Genomic DNA, 20,649 nt, shown 5'->3' on the forward strand with positions numbered 1-20,649 from the left:
AGAATGCATTGTGTTGTTCTAACACGGGACATTAGTACATGTATTAGTTTATGTGTGCATTTGGGTGTGTGTGAAAGAGAGCAAGAGAGAGGCCCTATTTTCTGAATGCTAAAGCTGTTAAGCTTATTATGTAACAGGCAAGTGAGGTCATTTAAGATGGGATTTCACTGAAACAGGTGGATTACTGTCAGGTGCTCAGGGAGAATAGGATGCATACTATATATTACTGGGATTGTAACAATTTTACTGCTCAGAAGTTGCTCTTTAAGAGCAAAACATTTTCTGTTTCAACTTATTCTTAAATGTTTCTCCTATATTCACTAAAAATAAACAGACAAAAATGATGCAATTGTTGACATACAGTAAGAATATAGAGCAATAAAATGAATGTGGATAGCATAGTCCAGATTTGCTTTTGAATTTGAATTGACAGCGTTTCCTTCTGTACTGAAGAAAAGATGTTACACCTATTTATATTGGGATTTTACAGGGCAAATTTTCTTTTGCATTTATTAAACATGTTAAAAAGCTTCAGCTGTGGTAGCTAGAACTTTACTGTAAAAAATACAGTAGCAACTTGATTTTAAATTTGCTGTAAAAAACTAAAATATAGAAGGTGCAGACAAATACAAAACACCATCATGGTAACGAATATGACACTAAATAATGCAATAAACGTTAAGATAAAATGTAACTTACAGCTCTAAGATACATAAATTATATATATAAAAAGAAAGAAATTTTAAAACATAAAATGTGACTTGTCACAGAGGGAATTCTGGGAATGTGAATTTACTGTTTTTCACTGTAAATTATAAAATAACTTCTTTTCCAAAAAAAACCCCTGTAAATTATTTTACTGTAAAATTACATGAATGGTATATAGTACGGAAACTTAATGTTAACCAATTAACAGTTACAATAGCATTTTTAGAGTTTTTTACTGTTAAAATTATGATGGCAGACAAATACAAGGACTGAAGAAAGAGGTGCACTTGTTTTGGTCTATTATTCAGAATGAGATATCTCAGCTTTGGACAGACAGAAAGAATATCCATGGGAGAGAAGGAAATTCCACAGTTATCATTTACCTCAGAGGAGGTGGAAAATGGATCAGCCCTGAGAATTATGTCATTGGAGCATGTCTGTGTGTATTATGTTCCTGATGTGGTTCCTGTTTTAGTGGAAAAAAGACTGTGAGAAAAGGAAAGAGAGAGTGGGGAGAGATGGAGGGAGTCAGTGAGGGAGAGGGGAAAATTATGGGAAGGTTGTGTTTCATTTTGTTTTGTCCTCCCCACTCATGCACCGGTCTCCAGTCTCCATGTGCCTAGATGATGTCATGGTGTGCTGATTAGAAACACAACAATTACTCTGCTCACATAAACAAATGGACACACACCCAAACGCATGATTTGGGTAGTCGTAATGGATTTCTATTGACAACTAGGGATGTAATATGCACAAGTGCAAACCCTGCCCTGCCGCAGATTCTAAAGATTTAACTCTCTCTCTCTTTTTCTGCAGTTTGTGGATGTGACTTGGCTCAGGGAGGCTTTTTTGTGCGTCAGGGTGAGTATATCTGCACTGTGGATTATCAGCGACTCTATGGCACCCGCTGCTTCAGTTGTGAAGAGTTCATTGAAGGGGAAGTTGTGTCCGCCCTGGGCAAGACGTACCATCCTCGCTGCTTTGTCTGTGCCATCTGCAAGTAAGACACATGTGCAAACACACTAACATACATTCACTTTGGTACTTTTAAGTTTTTGCTGAACATTTTGATTTGGATAAGGTACAGGAGCAGTAAACAAACCCCAAAATGTTAATTACATAGTTCACTTAATATCAGTTTTATCAGTAAGGAATAATTTAGCATTTTAGACAAATGAGCGTTTTAAGGACAAAAACCTGAGAACTATTTAGATAGAAAACATCTGATCAATGTCTAGAATTCCCAGTGAATTATTAGAAAATAACTTTGGGTGTGCAATGTTTTCTAATAATTCAACGGCCCATTGTCAATTACTCCACTTATACTATGGTTACCACACCTCTAAACATTGTTCAGTTGTATTTCAAGATAGTCATCTGATTTTGTCCTTTTTAATAGCATTGACAACATTTCTGACAGATAATAACAATGTTTTTTTGCGTTTGCCTTACCGAATGTGGTATTTTGTCAGCAATAACATGTCTGTGGGCCTTTTTGATTTTGGTCAGTGCCGGCGATGCAGTGTTGGCAGATATTGCTATGAAAACAGAAACTGAAAAAACCTACAAAAAAATTGACCTTTCGCAAAGACCCACCTCTCTTCATTACTGTTGCTATGTCCAAAAGCCATGGCGTTCTCACGCCACACATGTTCTCAAGCAGTAAAAAATACTTTGCGGAGCAAAGAGGACACTGGCAATTCGCCAACAGACAAGACAGAGCAGGTTACTTTATGTATGAAACAAAGTTCTCGCCTCATTTCAAGCGGCACGTGAACCGATCATCTCTTCCTCTTTACAAGTTAGAGCACAAAATAAACAATGAACATCAAAGGATATCTTGTTTCAATGCAAAAAGATGTCAATACACACTGTTTTTCAAGTTCAAGTCCACCAACATTAAAGGTGCACTAAGCGAATTTTGCCAAGCGATGTTTATATTTGAAAGCACCAAAACTAACATGCCCATACCCCAACAGGACCTTGCCCCTATTTTGATAACTCCGCCCCAAACCTATGTACACAACCCTGTCAGCGACGGTGGAGGAATCTGCTATGCCTATGATGTGTGTTACTATGGTAATTCAACATAAAAATAAACATATCTCAACTATCAAGAAGAAACAAAGCAACCTTGGCGTCCAATTCCAGGCCTTCCCACTCCTTAAGTTCTCTCCACCGCTGAAAAGCTGCTCCAATATTTACGTGGGTCCTACCTCTTGCCTGATCGTGACCCTTCTTTTTAATGTTTTGCTCCTCCAAAATGTTCCACTTTTTTTTTCAGCCATCTCTCGCTATCTATGTTCGATCTCTGAGCTTTCTCTTCTACCAATCATTACTAGAAACGCCCCTTACTGCTGATTGGCAGCGAGTGTGTTTTGTGACTCGGCTCAGTCCTATACTGTGGTCAGAAGCGTTTTTCAAATTTTGCGTAGTGCACCTTGAATCTACTCTCATGTTTTGTTTGTTTGTTTGGCAGATTCGGCATTATGAGTGGTCAGATCGCCTGTCAGTTAAACTTCCTTTGAAGGATCAATTAGTTCAAATCTTTTGCAAATAAGATAAGATAAAGATATCACTAACCCTAAACTACCACTTCCCACTTTGTTAACTTTCTAAAGTGTCAAATTAAGTGGAAAAGACAAGTCCAAAGATGCTTATAATAGCAGGATCTGGCAACACGGTGGAGTTTATGCCCTCTCTCACAACTCTCTCAAGCCTCGTTAACTCTGACAACAAATTTTATGATTGAGGTCGGGACCTCAGTGATCTCATAGCTGGCTATGGACATGGGAGGCCTGAGCCATTGATAGGCGACTAATGCAGTTATTAATTGTGTTATGACAGAGAGAGAGAGAGAGAGAGAGAGAGAGAGAGAGAGAGAGAGAGAGAGAGAGATTAAGTGTGTGTGAATTCCTCTTTGTGTCTGCGTCTCTCAATAATGTTCAGCAGCAGCATCTCTACTTATAGCAAAACTGTAAGTTCATCATCTTCAGTAACAGTGCTGTTATCACCTTGTTAGTAAGAAATGTTCTGTAGCTTTAAGCTGCTAAACTATTTTACTGATAAAATCGAGAGCAGCATTGACAACACATTTCTGTGCACATGTATGTTTCTGTGTATGCGAGTGTGTGTCCTTACTGTTACTTGTGTGCGTTTGTATGAAAGAGAGAGCGGGAGAAAGAGAACATAATAAAATTTAATTTTGTGGCAAAAACATGGAAATCATTTGTAATTTTTATATTGTTGTTTGTTAACTATACAGTATTTATTTGCTTGGTCAGTATATTTGTGGGGTCATTTGGTGTAGTGATATAGACATGTAGCACGTAGCACCTGCCTGCGTTTCCTTAGAACGTTTGTCAGCCAAAATTAGTTTATATTTATTATTACAAATACAAAACTTTTGAAAGCTTTTAGATGACAAATCATGCGTCAAATGCATCTTTATCAAATTCAGCACTTCCTGAAAAAAATCCATTTGTATCTCATGGAGATTCAAAGTAAGTGTACTTATTGAGTTTCAATGTATGCATTCATGCTAGCTCGTGTAGCTGCCATTTGTGGTGTTCTGTTTTGAAATGTTCTGCCACTGACTGTGTGCGTGAGTCAATTTTATGGCAAGGCAATCTTGTTACTTAGGGAGGGGAAGGAAAGGGGACCCATCAGCTTTCAGTGAGAATGTTAAGTGTATGCTCTGCTCCCACGCCACTTATTTCCAGAGTGGTGTGGGGTAACCCTCAGTCTCTGGATGGATGTTGTGTGTGTGCATGTGACATATTGCTCAGAACGAGTCCCTCCTACATTTCCATAGCGATGCCCATGTTTCTGTGCAAACAGTGTACCCAATTGGTATCTTGGGTGTGACTGGATCTTAAATCACCTAGTAAATATCTAATTTGTAGTTACTCTGGATGACTCTATCCAACCTATTCCAACACATAGTGTTTCTTTGCCAATAAGAAATTATCGTTACTGCTATTATTATAACTGTAATGGCAGGGTAGTAGGTGTGAATAGAGGTCTACAGAACAGCTGTTGCTTTTAAATGATGACATTTTTACAAACTAAACTGGGCTAACAACCACAGCAACAAAGTATTTTTTATGTTATACCAAGAAAAACAGACAACCAGTATCCATCAAGAGTTTTGGATAACATAGAGTAGCACATGAGATTTAAATTCAGAATCAGGCAATAGTGTGTTAATAGGACTCTCCACTGGATGATCAACATACCGTGATATCATCAGCTCTCGTACTGAACTATCAGCCAAAGAGATGATTGGACATGTGCCATCAAGCCTGTCTTATGATGGCCTGCTTCAACTAAGAGGTCTTATGCCTGCCATATTCATGGTGCCGTAACACCAGAAAATTATTTAATGTAATAATATTAGATTAAATCACATTAAATTTCTGTGGAATGTAAAAGGTATTTTCATACACTGTAAAATCAGTGAAATGTACTAATACCAAGACTATAAATGCTGCATGCTGCTTTATTTATAAAGAAATAAAAATGTTGATTAATTTGATCCTTGGAATTGTATTTTTTATTTAATATGTTTAGGTTTAAGTAGGGATGCACAATAAATATTGGCATGATTGTCAGTGAACAACGGCTCTGTGTAGTAAATGCTGCTCCACGTGAAAGCACGCACGTGTAGAGATTTACCGCTGATTACAGAATCGGCTTTACTGATGACATGTGCATTAGTATTGTGCCGATATTTATCGGGCATCCCTAGGTTTAACCTGCACAATGTATTTCAGTAGAGTTTATCGTTATTTTTCGTCAGGAAAATCGCTTTTTTTTTTTTTTTTTGGCAACTCAAATTAATTATGTGACAGTACTCAAAAATATAGTTTTTTTTTTTTTTTTTTTTTTTTTTTTTTTTTTTTTACTTTAATTGGTTTAAGGCAATCAGTTTTAAACTGAATGGGCTGTCAAGCTCTAAAAATAACAAAACAAAGCATCAAAAAAAGTAGTTCAAAGGTTTGCAGTTCTATATATGACACCTTCAACTTTTGATTGGCTTTTCTGTGTGAAGAACAGACTGAAATTTAAGTAATTATTCGCTAAAACCCTGTCTACAGCTCCAAAAATCTCATTTACATTTATGTGTAATATAATATTGCATGCAAAAACCTGTTACAGCAGGTCTGACACCAGTGATGCCAAACAACATTGGTTGTCATTTGTGTCATAACTGGTTGTGATGTGCTAGTTTGAATATGCAAATATCCAAATTAGTATTTTTTTTGTCATATTTTGGAGATTGACAGCATCCATCCTCATTGCTTTTAAATTTATGCTAAATGTCTCCTTTAGTAAATAGAAAGCTTCCTTTTTTTTAGTACATGTAAATTACATTTTGGGTGAACCAGGCCGTTTAGAATGCATCTGCCTTTGCTTATGCTGAGTTATTTGATTTAGTTTAAAAGAATAACAAAGCAGTAATCATCTTACAATGTTTGCCAACTGCAAATATGCTAAAATGTTTACCCTTTTGTGAGTTTTTCATAATGTAGTGCCCCTGCATCTGATCCTAATTGAAAATGGTTTGAGAAACTAGTTTAAAGTTCATCCTCATGTGAAAGTGACTTTATAACTTTAGTGAATGATGAGGTGACTGTATGTGTGTGTATTTCTGGCAGGCAGCCATTTCCAGCTGGGGGCCGTGTGACGTTTAATGGAAAGGAGTGTGTTTGTGAGAAATGCACTCAGCCAGTCAACAGCACGGCACCCCCACAGGCTGTGCACAGTAAGTACTCTGTGTTTCTGCATTGCAATCTGTTCCATTCTATGTTAGCCTCTTTCTTTTACACACACACATTCACTCACTCACTCATTCATTTCCTAAATGACTGCAATGACAGCTCTCCCTGCCATTTCATTAGTAATACACTACACTTTTGTTTCGCTCTCTTTGCAGATTGCTGTGGCTGTGGAAAGGAGTTTAAAAATGAGCAGTCTCTGGTGGCGTTGGACAAGCACTGGCATCTTGGCTGCTTCAAGTGCAAAGTGTGCAATAAAGTGCTAAATGCAGAATATATCAGCAAGTTAGTCCCACTCTTACTGTTCTCTGCATGTGAATGTTTAGATGGGTGCTTGTGTGTGCTTTATCGATCGTAGTAATGTGATATGGTAATCTGCAAGCCTGCTGAACCCTGTAGAATGACTCAATGTTATTGATGTGCTCTAATATAAAAGAACAGGGGATTCTCAAGACCAGAGAGCATACAGAGATCTGTCACCATCCTTGAGTTCAAGTGAAATACATCATGTGTGTTGATGTTCTGCAGGGACGGGATCCCCTTCTGTGAGGCAGACTACCATGCCATGTTCGGCATCCAGTGTGAAACCTGCAAGAAATACATCACTGGAAAAGTACTTGAGGTATGAAGAAATCTTTTCTATTTGTTGGGTTTTCCTTTAAATGGTTAGTTGATGAAAAAATGTTTTTTAGCCTGTGTTTTACTCACCCTCGAGGCATCCTAGGTGTGTATGACTTTCTTCTTTCAGACGAATCCAGTCGGAGTTATATTAAAAATTGTCCTGGCTATTCCAAGCTCTATCATTGCAGTCAGCGGGTGTTTCTGTTGAACAGTCCAAAAGACGTCAAATAAAGCTTGCGCATCCATAATATAACTTGCCTCACATGGCTCCGGGGCATGAATAATGGTCTCCTGTAGCGAATCCATGCGTTTTCATAAGCAAAATATCCATATTTCAAACGTAATAAACACTTTTTTCTGCAGTGGTGTATATGACTGAGCCTCATTAAACATCTGGAAATGTACCTATATGCCACTTTTGTGTTCTTCTGTGCCACCTCTGTAGTGCAAATGAATTTTGTTAATGCTGATTTCATCTGATTGCTAATTTTTTCATATTCTACTTCTTATTCTATTGCTTTAATTAGACATTTTGAAATAGCTTATAACATTTTTTAATTAGACATAAAAGATGACATACTTTTAATAAAGTTAGAAAATATGTAATTACAAAGGTTAAAAAAAATGCCCCTGTAAATCACTTTATGGAGTTAGATATCACCTCGTAATGGGAAGGCTAATTTTTGTTATTGATCAAAAGGTGCTCCTGAATTTTTTGGGTGTTTCTCATTTTTTTTTAAATTAGGAGTACAAGTGCTCCTAAAAAGAAAAGAAAGCGTTAAGCCCTGCTTTTGCATTTATGCTAAAATAATTAGTCAACTTTTAAGTGGCATAAAACCTAGATGGTCTCAAAGTGAACAGACATAGAAATAAAGCCACAAAACAAATTCAGGTGTGATTTTGGCCACTTATCATGATGCAGTTAATTCCCAGTTGATACTATCAAGTCTCGCTTTTCTTATCAAATATTCTGTTTCACTCTGAAATATGTCATATGAGTAAAATGCATTGTTAATGCTTCAGGCTTGTACTCTATAATCCCAGTGGTCATATTGGATAGGGCAGAAACTGAGTGGGTGCTTACAAAGACAATCTCAGACAGTCAATTCACAACCCATCTGAAGCCTAATTACATTCTAGAACAATATATCTCCTCATATTGCATCTCCCTCTCACTTTTTCAGTTTTGTTCACTCTCTTTTGTTCTTACATGCAAACTCTTCTTTATTTTCCTTTAAACAGCTATTTTGTTTCACCCTTACAAGCACCCTATTGATGTACAGTAGTTGTTCTTTGTATCTGTTAAGTTTCCCATTGGGTGGTCTCATTTGAATAAGAATTGCTTGTAAAAAATAATTGTAGGTTTGGTGTGTATTTCATATCTGTCACTCTATAAATAAGTGTATCTGTGTGTGTCAAAATTAGTTCAAGTCACTGTGTGACATCATGGTTTAGGATGGTAATTTTAACTGGACAATTTACAAAGTGCTTTGAGCAGATGTAAATTAAATGAAGTCATGAAAAACTATATCTTGGCATATTGTTTTGCCCTCGGCAACATTTTTTACATGAACTGAAGACTAGTTGATACAGGTATTCTAATGTTAGCAAGAATAATTAGCTCACCTTTCAGGAGTAATGCCAGTTCACAAGCCTAAACAGCATCGGGGTATTGAGGTGATTAAAGGTAAAGGTTTTTATTGTGTATTTGAGGGGATTTTTAAACAATTTGTTGTTTGTTTGTAACAGAAAGAGAATAAAGCCCTGTGATTGGGAACTGTATCTGAGCCTGAAATGTCACGACATTTTAAGTGGCAAGACTGTAACTGTGTTGAAAGAGAATGGAGAGAGAGGAGGGGGCTCAGTAGATTTTCCAGTGCAGGTTTTGATACATGAGAAATGAAATCAACAGTTGTGCTGAACACTAAAAGGAGTGTGGCACAGCATGCTGAAAATTTCCGATCATAGATGAGTCCTTTAGGACATAATGATGGTTGATGAAAAATGGATGACAGGAATCTAAGGAAAATATAAAAGAAGAAATTGATTTTACTAATCTGTACTCTCTCTGGGTGGACAGAACACTCTAGAACTATTTAGCTCATAATCTAAAACTAACCTGGAAAAGACTTGTGCCAAATAATTAAAGGAATAGTGCAAGATTACAGCCCGACAGAGTTCTTAAGAAACACTAAAATGATTGATAACCAGATTAATTATTAGAATGCCAGAGAGAATAAGCTAGAGAAAGACAGGACTTTATCTCTTTATCTGATGATAAACTATCATGCAAAAGTTTGGGATCAGTAAGATCCCAAATTAATACTTTTACTCAGCAAGGACTCGTTTGATCAAAAGTTGACAGTAAAGACATATGATTAAAACATGATTTATGTTTTTAAAAATGCTGTTCTTTTGAAATTTCTATTAAAAAAAAATCCTTTTATTACAATATAAAATATTACAATATACAGTTTTCAGTGTTGAAAATGGTTTATAATAGGAAATGTTTCCAGAGAACCAAATCAGCATATTAGAATAATTTCTGGAGGATCATGTGACACTGAAGACTAAAATTTCCCCATCACATACATTTTGTATTTACAGGAATAAAGTGCATTTTAAGATATATTAACACAGAAAATAATATTTCACAACATTACTGTTTTAACTGTATTTACTCTATTTATCAAATAAATACAGCCTTATAAGAGACTTCTTTCAAAAACAGTTTTGGGGTCTGTAAAAAATCTTACCAACCCCAAATTTTTGAATAATAGAATGGTAGTGTATATAAAATATACTAATACCATTTATTTATGGCATATTACAATATCTGTCACTTTGTCTCTCAAATGCCCATTTATTACGATGCGTCAATCTCACAATGAATTGTTTGGGTAATATTTAACCCCAAGGTCATTGTTATTTTTGCATTTGACATTATTTTCATGAAAACACAATGATAAAGCAGTACAAATTCAGTATGATAAATGCTTTTATGATATATATTTGCATTTGCAATTTACAATTGTAATTCAAAATGTTAGGTAATTAGTTTAATGAGAATGAGTTTTTTTTTTCAGCACAGTACAATAAACCTACTGAGGCAAATCCACTCAAGCAATACAGAAAGCCATTACATGACTGATGTATGCTCTGCTCTGTGTTTATTACAGGCTGGAGAAAAACAGTATCATCCCACATGTGCCAGATGTGCACGTTGTGACAAGATGTTTGGGGAGGGGGAGGAGATGTACCTGCAAGGTAATTTAAATATAATCAAATTTAGATTTGATTCAGATACTTAAATTTGGTGATGTTTAATTAAAAATAATATTTTAGTACAATGAAGATTGTTTCTGTTGTTTCTTTGAAGATTGTCTCTTCATTTGTAAATTATTTTAATGTGACAATTAATGTGTCAACCTTTTGTGGATTATATTGATAAAAAAGCATAACAATATCCAATCAGAGAAACAAAAATGAATTGTTGGCTATGATAAGCAAAAGTTAAGGTTAAAGAGATGAATTTAATTTGATGATTTGTGTCAGAACGCTATAGGAAACATTTTCCTCATTCTGCAAAATTCTCTAAATTTAGACCATGAAACCAGAAAGACAAACAGACAAAGCTGAGGGCTACCAACAAGGATTTTTTAATCATTTGTATATGAATTAGTATACGTGGAGTTTTATGTTTAAGAAAACACATCTGTACTCACAAAACCAAGAAAGGAAAGATTGTATTGTATTTTAAACAGCAATAGACAGTCATATGGAGCTAAAAGCTCAGACCAGTCACTAAAACCTGAATACATTCTATAGTTGATGTGTCTTAAATTCTAAAGAACAAAATACATATTTGACACCATAAGATAAATGTGGTTTTATTTATTTTTGTGTCCTACCTCAAACATTGCAATACTTCAGTATCTCGTTTAACTCTGCACAGTGATTTACCACAGAAACTCACTGCACTGCAGTTTGTCGAAGGAGATTTATAGTCAGATGTTCTTTTAGAAAGTAGAATAAGTTAGAAGCCTTTTTTCAATCTGGCTAAAATAAAATGAAAGACTGCTGACTCATTCAAAGGGGGAATGATTGTGTTACTTTGTTTATGAATGCCAGTTGATGTATTACTTCAGTTCTTAATTCAATAAAGATATTTTGCATAACTTATCTCCTGAGGAGTTAGCATATTCAGATATACCACATATCTGAAAATGCTAACTCCTCAGGAGATAAGTTATGCAAAATATCTTTATTGAATTAAGAACTGAAGTAGTTTAAAGATATAGTGGGCCCAAAATAAAGGTCAAGCCTCACTTAAAAATCTACACTATTCTTTTTTCTTTTTTTTTTTCTTTTTTTTGGGGGGAAAAAATTAATTAAATTAAATAATATATATATATATGTTTTTGAAAGAAGTGTCAACAAGATTGCATTTATTTGATAAAAATACAGCAAATTTTTTTTTACATTTTTTAATATTTTATTTTATAATTGATACAATTATTCCTGTGATGTCAAAGCTGAATTTTTCAGCAGCCTGCAGTATGATATGATCTTTCAGAAATCATTCTAATATGCTGATTTGGGGCTCAGGTAACATTTTTTTGTAATTATTAATAATGAAAACAGTTGTGCTGCTTAATATTTTTGTGAAAAGTGTGATAATTCTGGATTTTTTGATGAATAGAAAGTTCAGAAGTTCAGAACAGCATCTGAAATAGTTATGACATTTATAATGTTAAAAAAAGATCTTAATATATAGCATCCTTTCAAAATAAAAGTATTTAATTCTTTTAAAATGATTCATACTGACTCTAAGCTTTTTAACAGTAGTGTATGTCTTTGTGATACATAACAAAATATAAATTTACCTGATTTTAAAGACTTTTTTTAACAAAAGTTTGTCAAATGTGACATACAGTATTTATAATTAATGAGTAGTACTAAACCTGTGAATATTGTGCCATGTGAAGTTGAACTTGAAGGCAGCTGACCTCATAAATCCACTAATAATGACAGCAGTTAGTCAAAAGTAATAGCAAAAATGGTCAAGAAAAATGAAATTCTAGCGGAATGACATTGAGCCATTTTGAGTGACTTAAGTGTCAAATACTTCTTAGGGCCACCATATTTTTTAACAAGGACTTGTGAGTTATTTGTGGCTTTCTCTTTCACAGGTTCTTCCATTTGGCATCCTCCTTGCAGACAGGCAGCGCGTATGGAGGAAAAGAGTAAGGTAAAACTTAGCAAACTTTAAAAATATAACTGAAGACACCTGCAATCCAATACGACCAGGAACTAAATGCTCTGAAACAGTAATTCTCTTTTTGTAAATTAGGCTACTTATATATTGCACATGTATTGAAAAAATGCACTACTTTTTCCCACAGAATATGGGTTGAGTGAATTTTAAATACATTTTGCTTAAGAAAAATGATTGAATAGTTGGTCGTGGCAGCTGTTATTCAAGAAGTAAAGGAGAAAAGTGTTGTAATTGGGCAAGTGTTCAGATCCATGTTGCTATAGAGAAGACATTGTCAATGCATTACTAATAAATAAAATTACAAATAAATCTTTCATATTATTGTAATGAGATTCTCAATGGTTTTTATGGTTGCTTGTTGTTTGTTGATTTTAAAAATGGCAGAGCATTATTGTTTTTGTTTGAGTGACGAGAACCTCTTCTGAGAGCATCACCTCTGCTCCTGCCTCCAGTGCATCGGGCTCCCCTAGCAGAGTTATCTATGTAAGTGCATTTGAAAATGATTCCTTGCTTTATTACTTTTCATTTCTTCAAGATCACCACCAGTGGGCAGCAACACACAAGCCTAAGAATAACTGTATGTGTAGAGAGAGTTATATAATGCCATAATGTTGCTCTTTCTTAGCAAAGCTGGGTGATGAACTTCTGGACTACAAGGACCTGGCTGCTCTTCCTAAAATCAAAGCGATCTACAACATTGACAGACCTGACATGCTCTCATACTCTCCCTATGTTAGCTACCCTGTGGAGGATAGGACTTTTGGAGAGGTATAAATATACACCCTCATACAGGCTTACATGAGGGAATAACAAATACATGTCCTCTATTTGCAGTTTCTAATTCTTGACAGTTTTTTGTCTTTATAGGTGACTTAAAAGCAAAAGAAGAGCATAATTACTCATATAACAGCTACAGCATTTGTTACAATAATGCCATTTTTAAATGTAATCATCTTTACTCATCATCCAACATCATTGCAACATAGCTTGGCCAAAAATCATCATTTTACTAATTCATTGATGTTTTACAGTAGTTTCAGTCATGTAACTTAGTTAGGAGAAAATCAAATTTTTTCATGAACATTCCTATCATTGCATTCAAGTCCATCTTACTCATTTGCTTTCTTTGTTTACAGTCACCACAGCAACTCACCCCTACTCCAACTGAGGTATAGTAGAGTTGACATGAAGAAACAGGACTTGTTATTGTTTCAGTGGGTCTCATTTGCTAATCATGGCATATAAATAGTTTACTTCTATTTATAGAAAAGGTTCTGACTGAAAATTCATTTGTTGCCCCTATTTTTCTATGAATGAAGCTCGATTCATTTTTTTTTTTTTATAAAATTATTGTTTTGTTTTTGTTTTGTTTTTTACATTTTTAATTAAATTTTTATTTCTCATTTTTATGCAGAATCTGTGCCAGATTAATAATGTGTTGCTCTCAAATACACAGGGATTTAATGTAGGGTCACTAGTTAATAATAACTGTTGTTATAATTAATAAATAATTTGGCATTAATAAACATTAGAATACATTTACTAAACTTGATGAATCAAAATTCCTATGTGAAAATGTTCACACATATTTTACACACAAGTATGTGCATGATTAGTGAATGAGACCTTATGTTTCCTCATATTTTGTGAACAGTTGTTTGTGAAGTAGAACAGTTATTGTGTGTTTTTCACCATCTTCATTTTGAAAACTCTGTGGTGTAATCACTCAATGATCAGCCTATTACTAGTTAGGACTGATTATTGTAAACTGGTCACATCTGTGTTTCTTTTCCAGCTTTATATTCTCCTGTTGTGTGTCCCAGTGCCATAGTGATTACCAATGAACATTGTTAATTGTCTGAAATACTGTGTGTTTGTTTCTAGGGAGATGGGGAAAAGTCCCCCCGGCAGAGGAGGCCCTCCAGCCCCAGCTCCAACAGCTCTGTAGGGGGTTATGGCCGCTATACGCCTTCCCGCTCACCTCAGACCTACAGCAGACCAGGTATCCCTCCACATAAATCATGACACTTACATGGACACAAAGCCCTTCCTATAAGCAACTTATGGTTAAAACAATTTTTCTTCTTTCCTGTTACTTTTTTGGAATTTGGAATTTTTTTGCACTAGCTTCTGTACTTCATAAGCTCTTTACACTCTGCACTTCAGTACTACAAGTATTCCTATTATGTTCCTCATTTTAGGTTAGATTTTAGATTTTTATATATAATATTATATATAATATTATTTTTATATATAATATTATTTATTTTATAATGTTTAATGTATAACGTAAACTTTTCCATGACATTCTAATTTATTGAGATGCACTTATATATATATATATATATATATATATATATATATATATATATATGTTTATATATTATATACTATGTATATTTATACACTACCATCGAAAGCTTTGGGGTCAGAAAGTTTTTTTTTTTAGTACTTTTAAAGATAATACATTTATTAAAAGTGAACCCAATTAAAAATTTAACAAAAGTAAACACAATAAAAAAAAGTCACTAAATATTTCTGTTTCAAAGAAATGCTGTTCTTTTGAGCTTTCTATTCATTAAAGAATTTATCATCAGAAATATTAAGGAGCACCACCATGACTGAATGAAGCAGAAAAAAAATAACAAAAGCATTAGACATCACAACTGTTTTCAACATTGTTGCATTAAAATCAGCTTTTGTACAGCATTTCAAATCACCCACTTAAAGGGCTCATGAACTGCCTTTTTTTGTTTATTTTGTACTGTTCTCTGAGGTCCACTTGTAATGTTATAAAAAAAAATACATCAGAAAACATCATAATTTAAAAGTAATAGGCTATTTTCTGTCCTGTTTTTGACCCCCTTCATCGGAATGCTCTGTTTGAATAGGCATGGGGGATTGTAGACTCGGAAGTAACACCCACTGCAATGATTGGGTAACAGTTGTGTATGTTTGACAGCCTACTGTACATCCTTCATATATAAACGCTGCTGTGATTTAGATTAAAAACGCATAAATACTCAATACATATCCAACGATTTGTTAGAACAGACAAAGCAATAGTGATCACATTAAAAAAACAGTGCGACATTACTGTCGGATCCAATATATTCAGGAAAGCATCATCTTTTAGTTTTAGTCTTTCTGAAAATCCTGTTAAATTGTGCCTTGTTTGTAAACAAATCCATGCTGAAATGAAGTGAACAAAGGACCAAGTTCTCAAAGACTGTGTTTTTCCACAACTTGGCAATGTACAATGTCTTGTTTTTTTCGGAGCCATCTTTTACGTTTGATTTCTGTGTAGAACTACTTTTGCTTCTCTCGTTATTTAAACTACATGTGCGAATCGGTGGGTAGCACTAAATAGGCAGTGCTGTAGAAGCAGGCGTTGATCTTCTTCTGCGGAGGTGGTGCTTAGCCACACTATTATATCATAAAGTGGCACATTGCACAACCTGTCATTTTTCAATATAAGCTGTTTTTAGAATAACGAGAAAGTTTTGGGCTCTGAAACTTACAGGATGTTTTTATAGTACAATGACCTCTTATAAAAAAAAAGATCAAGGGAATTTTGATTTCTCAGTTCATGACCCCTTTAAGAGGTTCATTGCAGGTTGTGAAGACATTAGGCAGCGAGACGATTCAAAATATGGAACAGCATTCCATTCTAAAATGACATTTTAAACCACAATAAACTGATTTGATGCAGAATTAAAAGAAGAAAGTAATTTAAGAATCATTTAGTTTTTAAGTGTAGTTGCTGATCTCATATTACTGCCATTCTTCCCTGACTGACTGGGTCTCTTGCTCAGAGCAATATCTGAGTGTCAAATACACCACTCATCCAGAAAATGCCAACTTGTTGGCTGTTCCAACTTCGGGGAGGAGTAGTGTCCTTGGTAGTGCCAGAGGCTCCTCCCCACTACCTTTGTACAGCGGCAGTGGTAGAAACACACCACAGGAAGGGAGCGGTGGCGTGGCCCTGCCCCTCAACCCCACTACTCTGGCTTTGCTTCAACAGCACAACTACATCCCTTACTTCAGAGGTACCACAGTTCTGCCTGCAGGCTTTTGCCCAGTACAAATCACCACATGCTGCATGTGTGTGAACTTATGGTCTTGGTTAACAAGATTCACTTTCCCTTGACAATATGAATGAATGAGTTCAGTACTAAAAATGCTGTTTTAAGAACTTAAATAAGACTAATGTCATAAGGTGCATGACATTCCTGCTGTTGGAATTGGATTTCAACACACATGAACCATGGATCAAGCTCCAAAACTCTTAGTGCTCCATAAGGGTTTGCATTCAAAATTAAGGACTAGTGAATTGCAGACATGAAATTACTACCCTATCCTTCATCCACCTTTCCTGAACAGGAATTGAGACAGGATTCAAACAGGAAGCAAAGTCTGAAAGTAGGCCTAGGACAGCCCTGCACCTCAATTTGTCTTCTTATGGTAAACTCTTAAAACCAGTCTCTCTTTCACTGTGTATCACCAGTGTATTACAGTAATGTGTGATTGTAGGTGTACTGCAAGGTTCAGTTCTTGGACCAATCTGTTTTTTTATGCTTGCTGGTATTGTGTTTAAATAGAGTTTGTATGTCCAATTGTTTTGCATGGTAAACGTGGATATTCATTATATTTGACCTGAAACGGTAACCTAATGCACAAAGACAAATGCGAACGTTGGTTGCGAGCATCAGTATGCATTTATTTGTTGTACTGTAGTTGATGTTGTGTTTCATCTGTTAAGGTGAAATTTTCCACCATGCATCTGATATTGTCTTCAATATCATACTGTCTGTATGTTTGTTAATTTTGCCATTTACTTGGTGGCTGTCATTTCTATCTTGTTAGCATTTTCAAGTGTTTTATTTCACCGAACATGCATACTCAGGCAATAATTTGCAGGTGGAGTTACAGTGGAGTCTAAACGTCTGACACTATTTAAGAAATGTAAAATATGTAGAAATTTCAGAGTTTCAGAACACGGACCAATACCATAAACTTGCTTTTGATTAGTGATTTTGTAATAGTTTTACTCTTACATTTGTCCCAGTAGTTTTTCAATTCATTTTCACTGGTGTTACAGTTTGATTAGTGAACTAGAACTAATGCAGAATCTGAATATTCCTTCATTTTACATTATAACTTTGTTTAAAAAGTTTTCAAAATCCTACAACTTTTTGTACATCTCCTGTTTAAATAACATTAAAAAAAAATCCCAGATTTTTTATCTCAGGCTTTTGGACACTGCTGTGCATATGTAAATTTCATGTATATCTAAAATACATTGGAAAGTATTTATTCATGAAGATAACATGTCTGTGAATGTGAAGAGGAGAAAATAATGATGAAACAGATTTGGGTTTTGTGGTTTCTCTGCGAGAAGTAGAGAGAGCGGGAATAAAGTTTGCAGGAGAAGATTAAAGGGATAAATTGATGAACTGTAATTTTGGGTCTGTTTGCCAGGCGCAGTGGCTTAAACTTAGGCCTTGTGCAGTTCCAGGCCAGCCCTTTAATGTTGCATGAAAGTACACCGAAGTTGTGTTTGGAGTGTGCCACTTATGATTCACTTAGCTGTCTAATTGACTTCTTATTGGTAAAGTAGTCACACAGGTGGAAAATCGCCTCTTCCTTACAAATGCAAAACCTCACTGACTGTAGCTGCCTTGATCTTGTTGTATCGATCTCTGAGTTTGGTTTCTACTTAAGATATATAAAATGAAGATGGAAATCTTTCACAGAATACATTATGTGTTACTGATAAAATGCTGTATTACACCCAGCAGATATGAGTAGGGCATTGCAATCCATAAAATCATATTTTAATAAGTAATGGGAGCATTGAGATCTTCATACTCCACAGTGTGCTCCAGTGCTGTATTTGGGTACTGTATATTTGGTGTATTTTATGACATTTCCTGCTCCCCCAGCTCCAGATGTGTGGAAGATTTTCCCCTGATAAAGAGTGAATTTTTACTAACAGCACTTTGTGTGTTAAATGGTGTGTGCATGTTCTTGAAGAACAGTTGCAAGTGTTTGTGAAAGAGAGAAAGAAAAGACTAAGGAGATAGAGAAAGAGATTGTTTGTGTATTAATTTTTTTGCTTTACAACATACGCAAGTAACTTTTTTAAAATAAAACATTTTAGTGCGTAGTTGAATAAGATATTCTCTCTCTCTTTTACTCTCAGTTTGATAAAAGATTGTGATTATAAATACTTAATATGTTTCCCGAATATTATGAAAACATCACAATTCAGCCAGCCAATGATAGTCATTTCTGTCTATGTCCAATTTGTATTGACTTGTCCGCTCAGTTAAAGTAGTGCAATTAAATTTGAGTGTCACTGATCAGATGCCATCAGTATAAACACAACATACTTTCACAAAATCCAATGCAAAGACAAATTTGTACTTCTTAGAGCTGGCTGTATTGTGAATTTTCTGACTCAATGAAGACTCAGTGTAGCATAATTCTGGCAACCCTGTCAACTTTTCTTTTCTTTCCTTTTCATTTTTGTGTCTGCCATGACCTTCACCCCCTGAGGTAGTGAAAGTGGTCGGAGTACCCCCAGTCTCTCCACCTACTCTGATGGCAAATCTCCTTCCTCAACATACGTGGCAGCACCACGACATTTCCATATCCCAGGTAGGTGTTAAAAACTCTTGTTCTTAAACTACCCATGGTAAATCAGCAGTTTTTTTTCTCACATATCTTCTTCCCTTTTATCCTCACTTCTGTACAATGTCAAATCCTCTTTTTGAACACATATTTGCCTATATTTTATGAAATAATTCATATTCATATTCTGCCTTCATATTGTTCTGTGATCTTTCTCTTAAGAACACAGTCATTGTTGTGCATCTTTACATGATTTGAATCATTTTAGTACATTTATAAGCAAAGCCCTATTTTTAGTACGTAAAATGTCTACAGGTTACGTATGTAACCATGGTTCCCCAAAGGGAATGAGACGCTGCATCAAAATGCTTTGGGGAATGCCCCGACAAGACCACGTACTGAAGCATGTATGAAATCTGTCCAATAGAGAAGCGAGACGTCACGAGCGGCGTGACATTATTAACCAGGAAGTATAAAAGCACATCTGGCACTCAAGCACCTGCAAGGACGCAAGGAGTATGGCAGAAAGACGCAGTGTCTCACTCTGATCTAAATCTCCAGCGGAGAGCCGTCGAGGAGGGACACAAAGTCCAAGAACCATACTCGGGCCAGCCAGAATGGGGCTACTAACAGAAGATGGACACCGTCCCGGCGTACTCTCTCCAGAACTCCCGGGAGCAGAGCGATCGGGGGAAAAGCGTACAGACGGAGTCTCGGCCACATCTGCACCATGGCGTCCAGCCCAAGTGGAGCTGGATGCATGAGGGAGAACCAGAGCGGACAGTGTGTCGTTTCCTGTGACGCAAATATATCCACTTCTGCCTGGCTGAACTCCCTCCATAGGAGCTCCACCATCTTTAGGTGGAGCCTTCAGTCCCCGGGCCTCAGCCGCTGTCTCGACAGGATGTCTGCTTCCTGATTGAGGTGCCCAGGGATGTAGACTGCTCTGATTGAGAGGAGCTTTCCCTGAGCCCACAGGAGGATCTGGTGCGCCAGCCTGTAAAGGGGGTGCGAGTCTAGACCCCCCTGCCGGTTGATGTTCCAAAAGATGTGGGAACGGCGAGGGAGGAACACTCTCCCTGCCCATGCTCGCCACTGATTTAGCCTTTGATTTTGGCATTATTACTTTCTTTTCTTTTTGCTTTCATGACTGAGTGCTTGTTACATACACACACACACAGACATGCTCGCTGAAGAGCAGTAGCTAACATGTGCGTTTCCTGGATGCACTTTTATACTTCCTGGTTGCTCACGTCACCCCGCTCGTGATGTCTCGCTTCTAAATTGGATTTCATACATGCTTCAGTACGTGGTCTTGCCAGGGTGTTCCCCAAAGCGTTTCGACACAGCTCAAGTTCCTGAAGGGGAACTTGTTACTGTCATTGCTCATCCCTGGATATGTTTAAAATAAATCTAATAATCAGTTTCATGTGTTTTCTGCCCATTATTGTAATTATGTCTTGTTTCCAATGCTGGCAGATGCTAAAACAGCTCTTAAAATGTCCCACATGTGCTACATTAAATGACTGATTTTTTTCTAGAAGTAATGGTAATGCAGAAGTGAGGCTGGGATGACCTAAACAAGCTGCAGAGAGACACATGCTGTGTCAATTATAAAGACATTAT

General features: G+C 36.0%; 1 protein-coding gene across 10 annotated transcripts in view; it reads left to right on the plus strand.

Annotated features, from left to right (window-relative positions):
- The window catches only part of LOC109099542 (actin binding LIM protein family, member 2), a 45,852-nt gene that overhangs the window by 16,725 nt on the left and 8,478 nt on the right, over positions 1 to 20,649 (plus strand). For 2 of the 10 annotated variants that reach the window (XM_042767587.1, XM_042767585.1), the window contains exons 3-15: positions 1,525 to 1,708; positions 6,369 to 6,475; positions 6,647 to 6,773; positions 7,017 to 7,110; positions 10,289 to 10,376; positions 12,302 to 12,360; positions 12,793 to 12,870; positions 13,012 to 13,155; positions 13,524 to 13,556; positions 14,272 to 14,389; positions 16,203 to 16,436; positions 16,771 to 16,851; positions 18,949 to 19,050. In XM_042767587.1, the coding sequence (XP_042623521.1) occupies positions 1,525 to 1,708; positions 6,369 to 6,475; positions 6,647 to 6,773; positions 7,017 to 7,110; positions 10,289 to 10,376; positions 12,302 to 12,360; positions 12,793 to 12,870; positions 13,012 to 13,155; positions 13,524 to 13,556; positions 14,272 to 14,389; positions 16,203 to 16,436; positions 16,771 to 16,851; positions 18,949 to 19,050 (1,449 nt within the window). The remainder of the gene's footprint in view (positions 1 to 1,524; positions 1,709 to 6,368; positions 6,476 to 6,646; positions 6,774 to 7,016; positions 7,111 to 10,288; positions 10,377 to 12,301; positions 12,361 to 12,792; positions 12,871 to 13,011; positions 13,156 to 13,523; positions 13,557 to 14,271; positions 14,390 to 16,202; positions 16,437 to 16,770; positions 16,852 to 18,948; positions 19,051 to 20,649) is intronic. The other 8 variants (XM_019113054.2, XM_019113053.2, XM_019113058.2 and 5 more) reach the window with 6 other exon arrangements.

Source organism: Cyprinus carpio, chromosome A12 (genome assembly GCF_018340385.1).
Source record: "Cyprinus carpio isolate SPL01 chromosome A12, ASM1834038v1, whole genome shotgun sequence".
In the NCBI taxonomy this organism is placed as follows: Eukaryota; Metazoa; Chordata; class Actinopteri; order Cypriniformes; family Cyprinidae; genus Cyprinus; species Cyprinus carpio.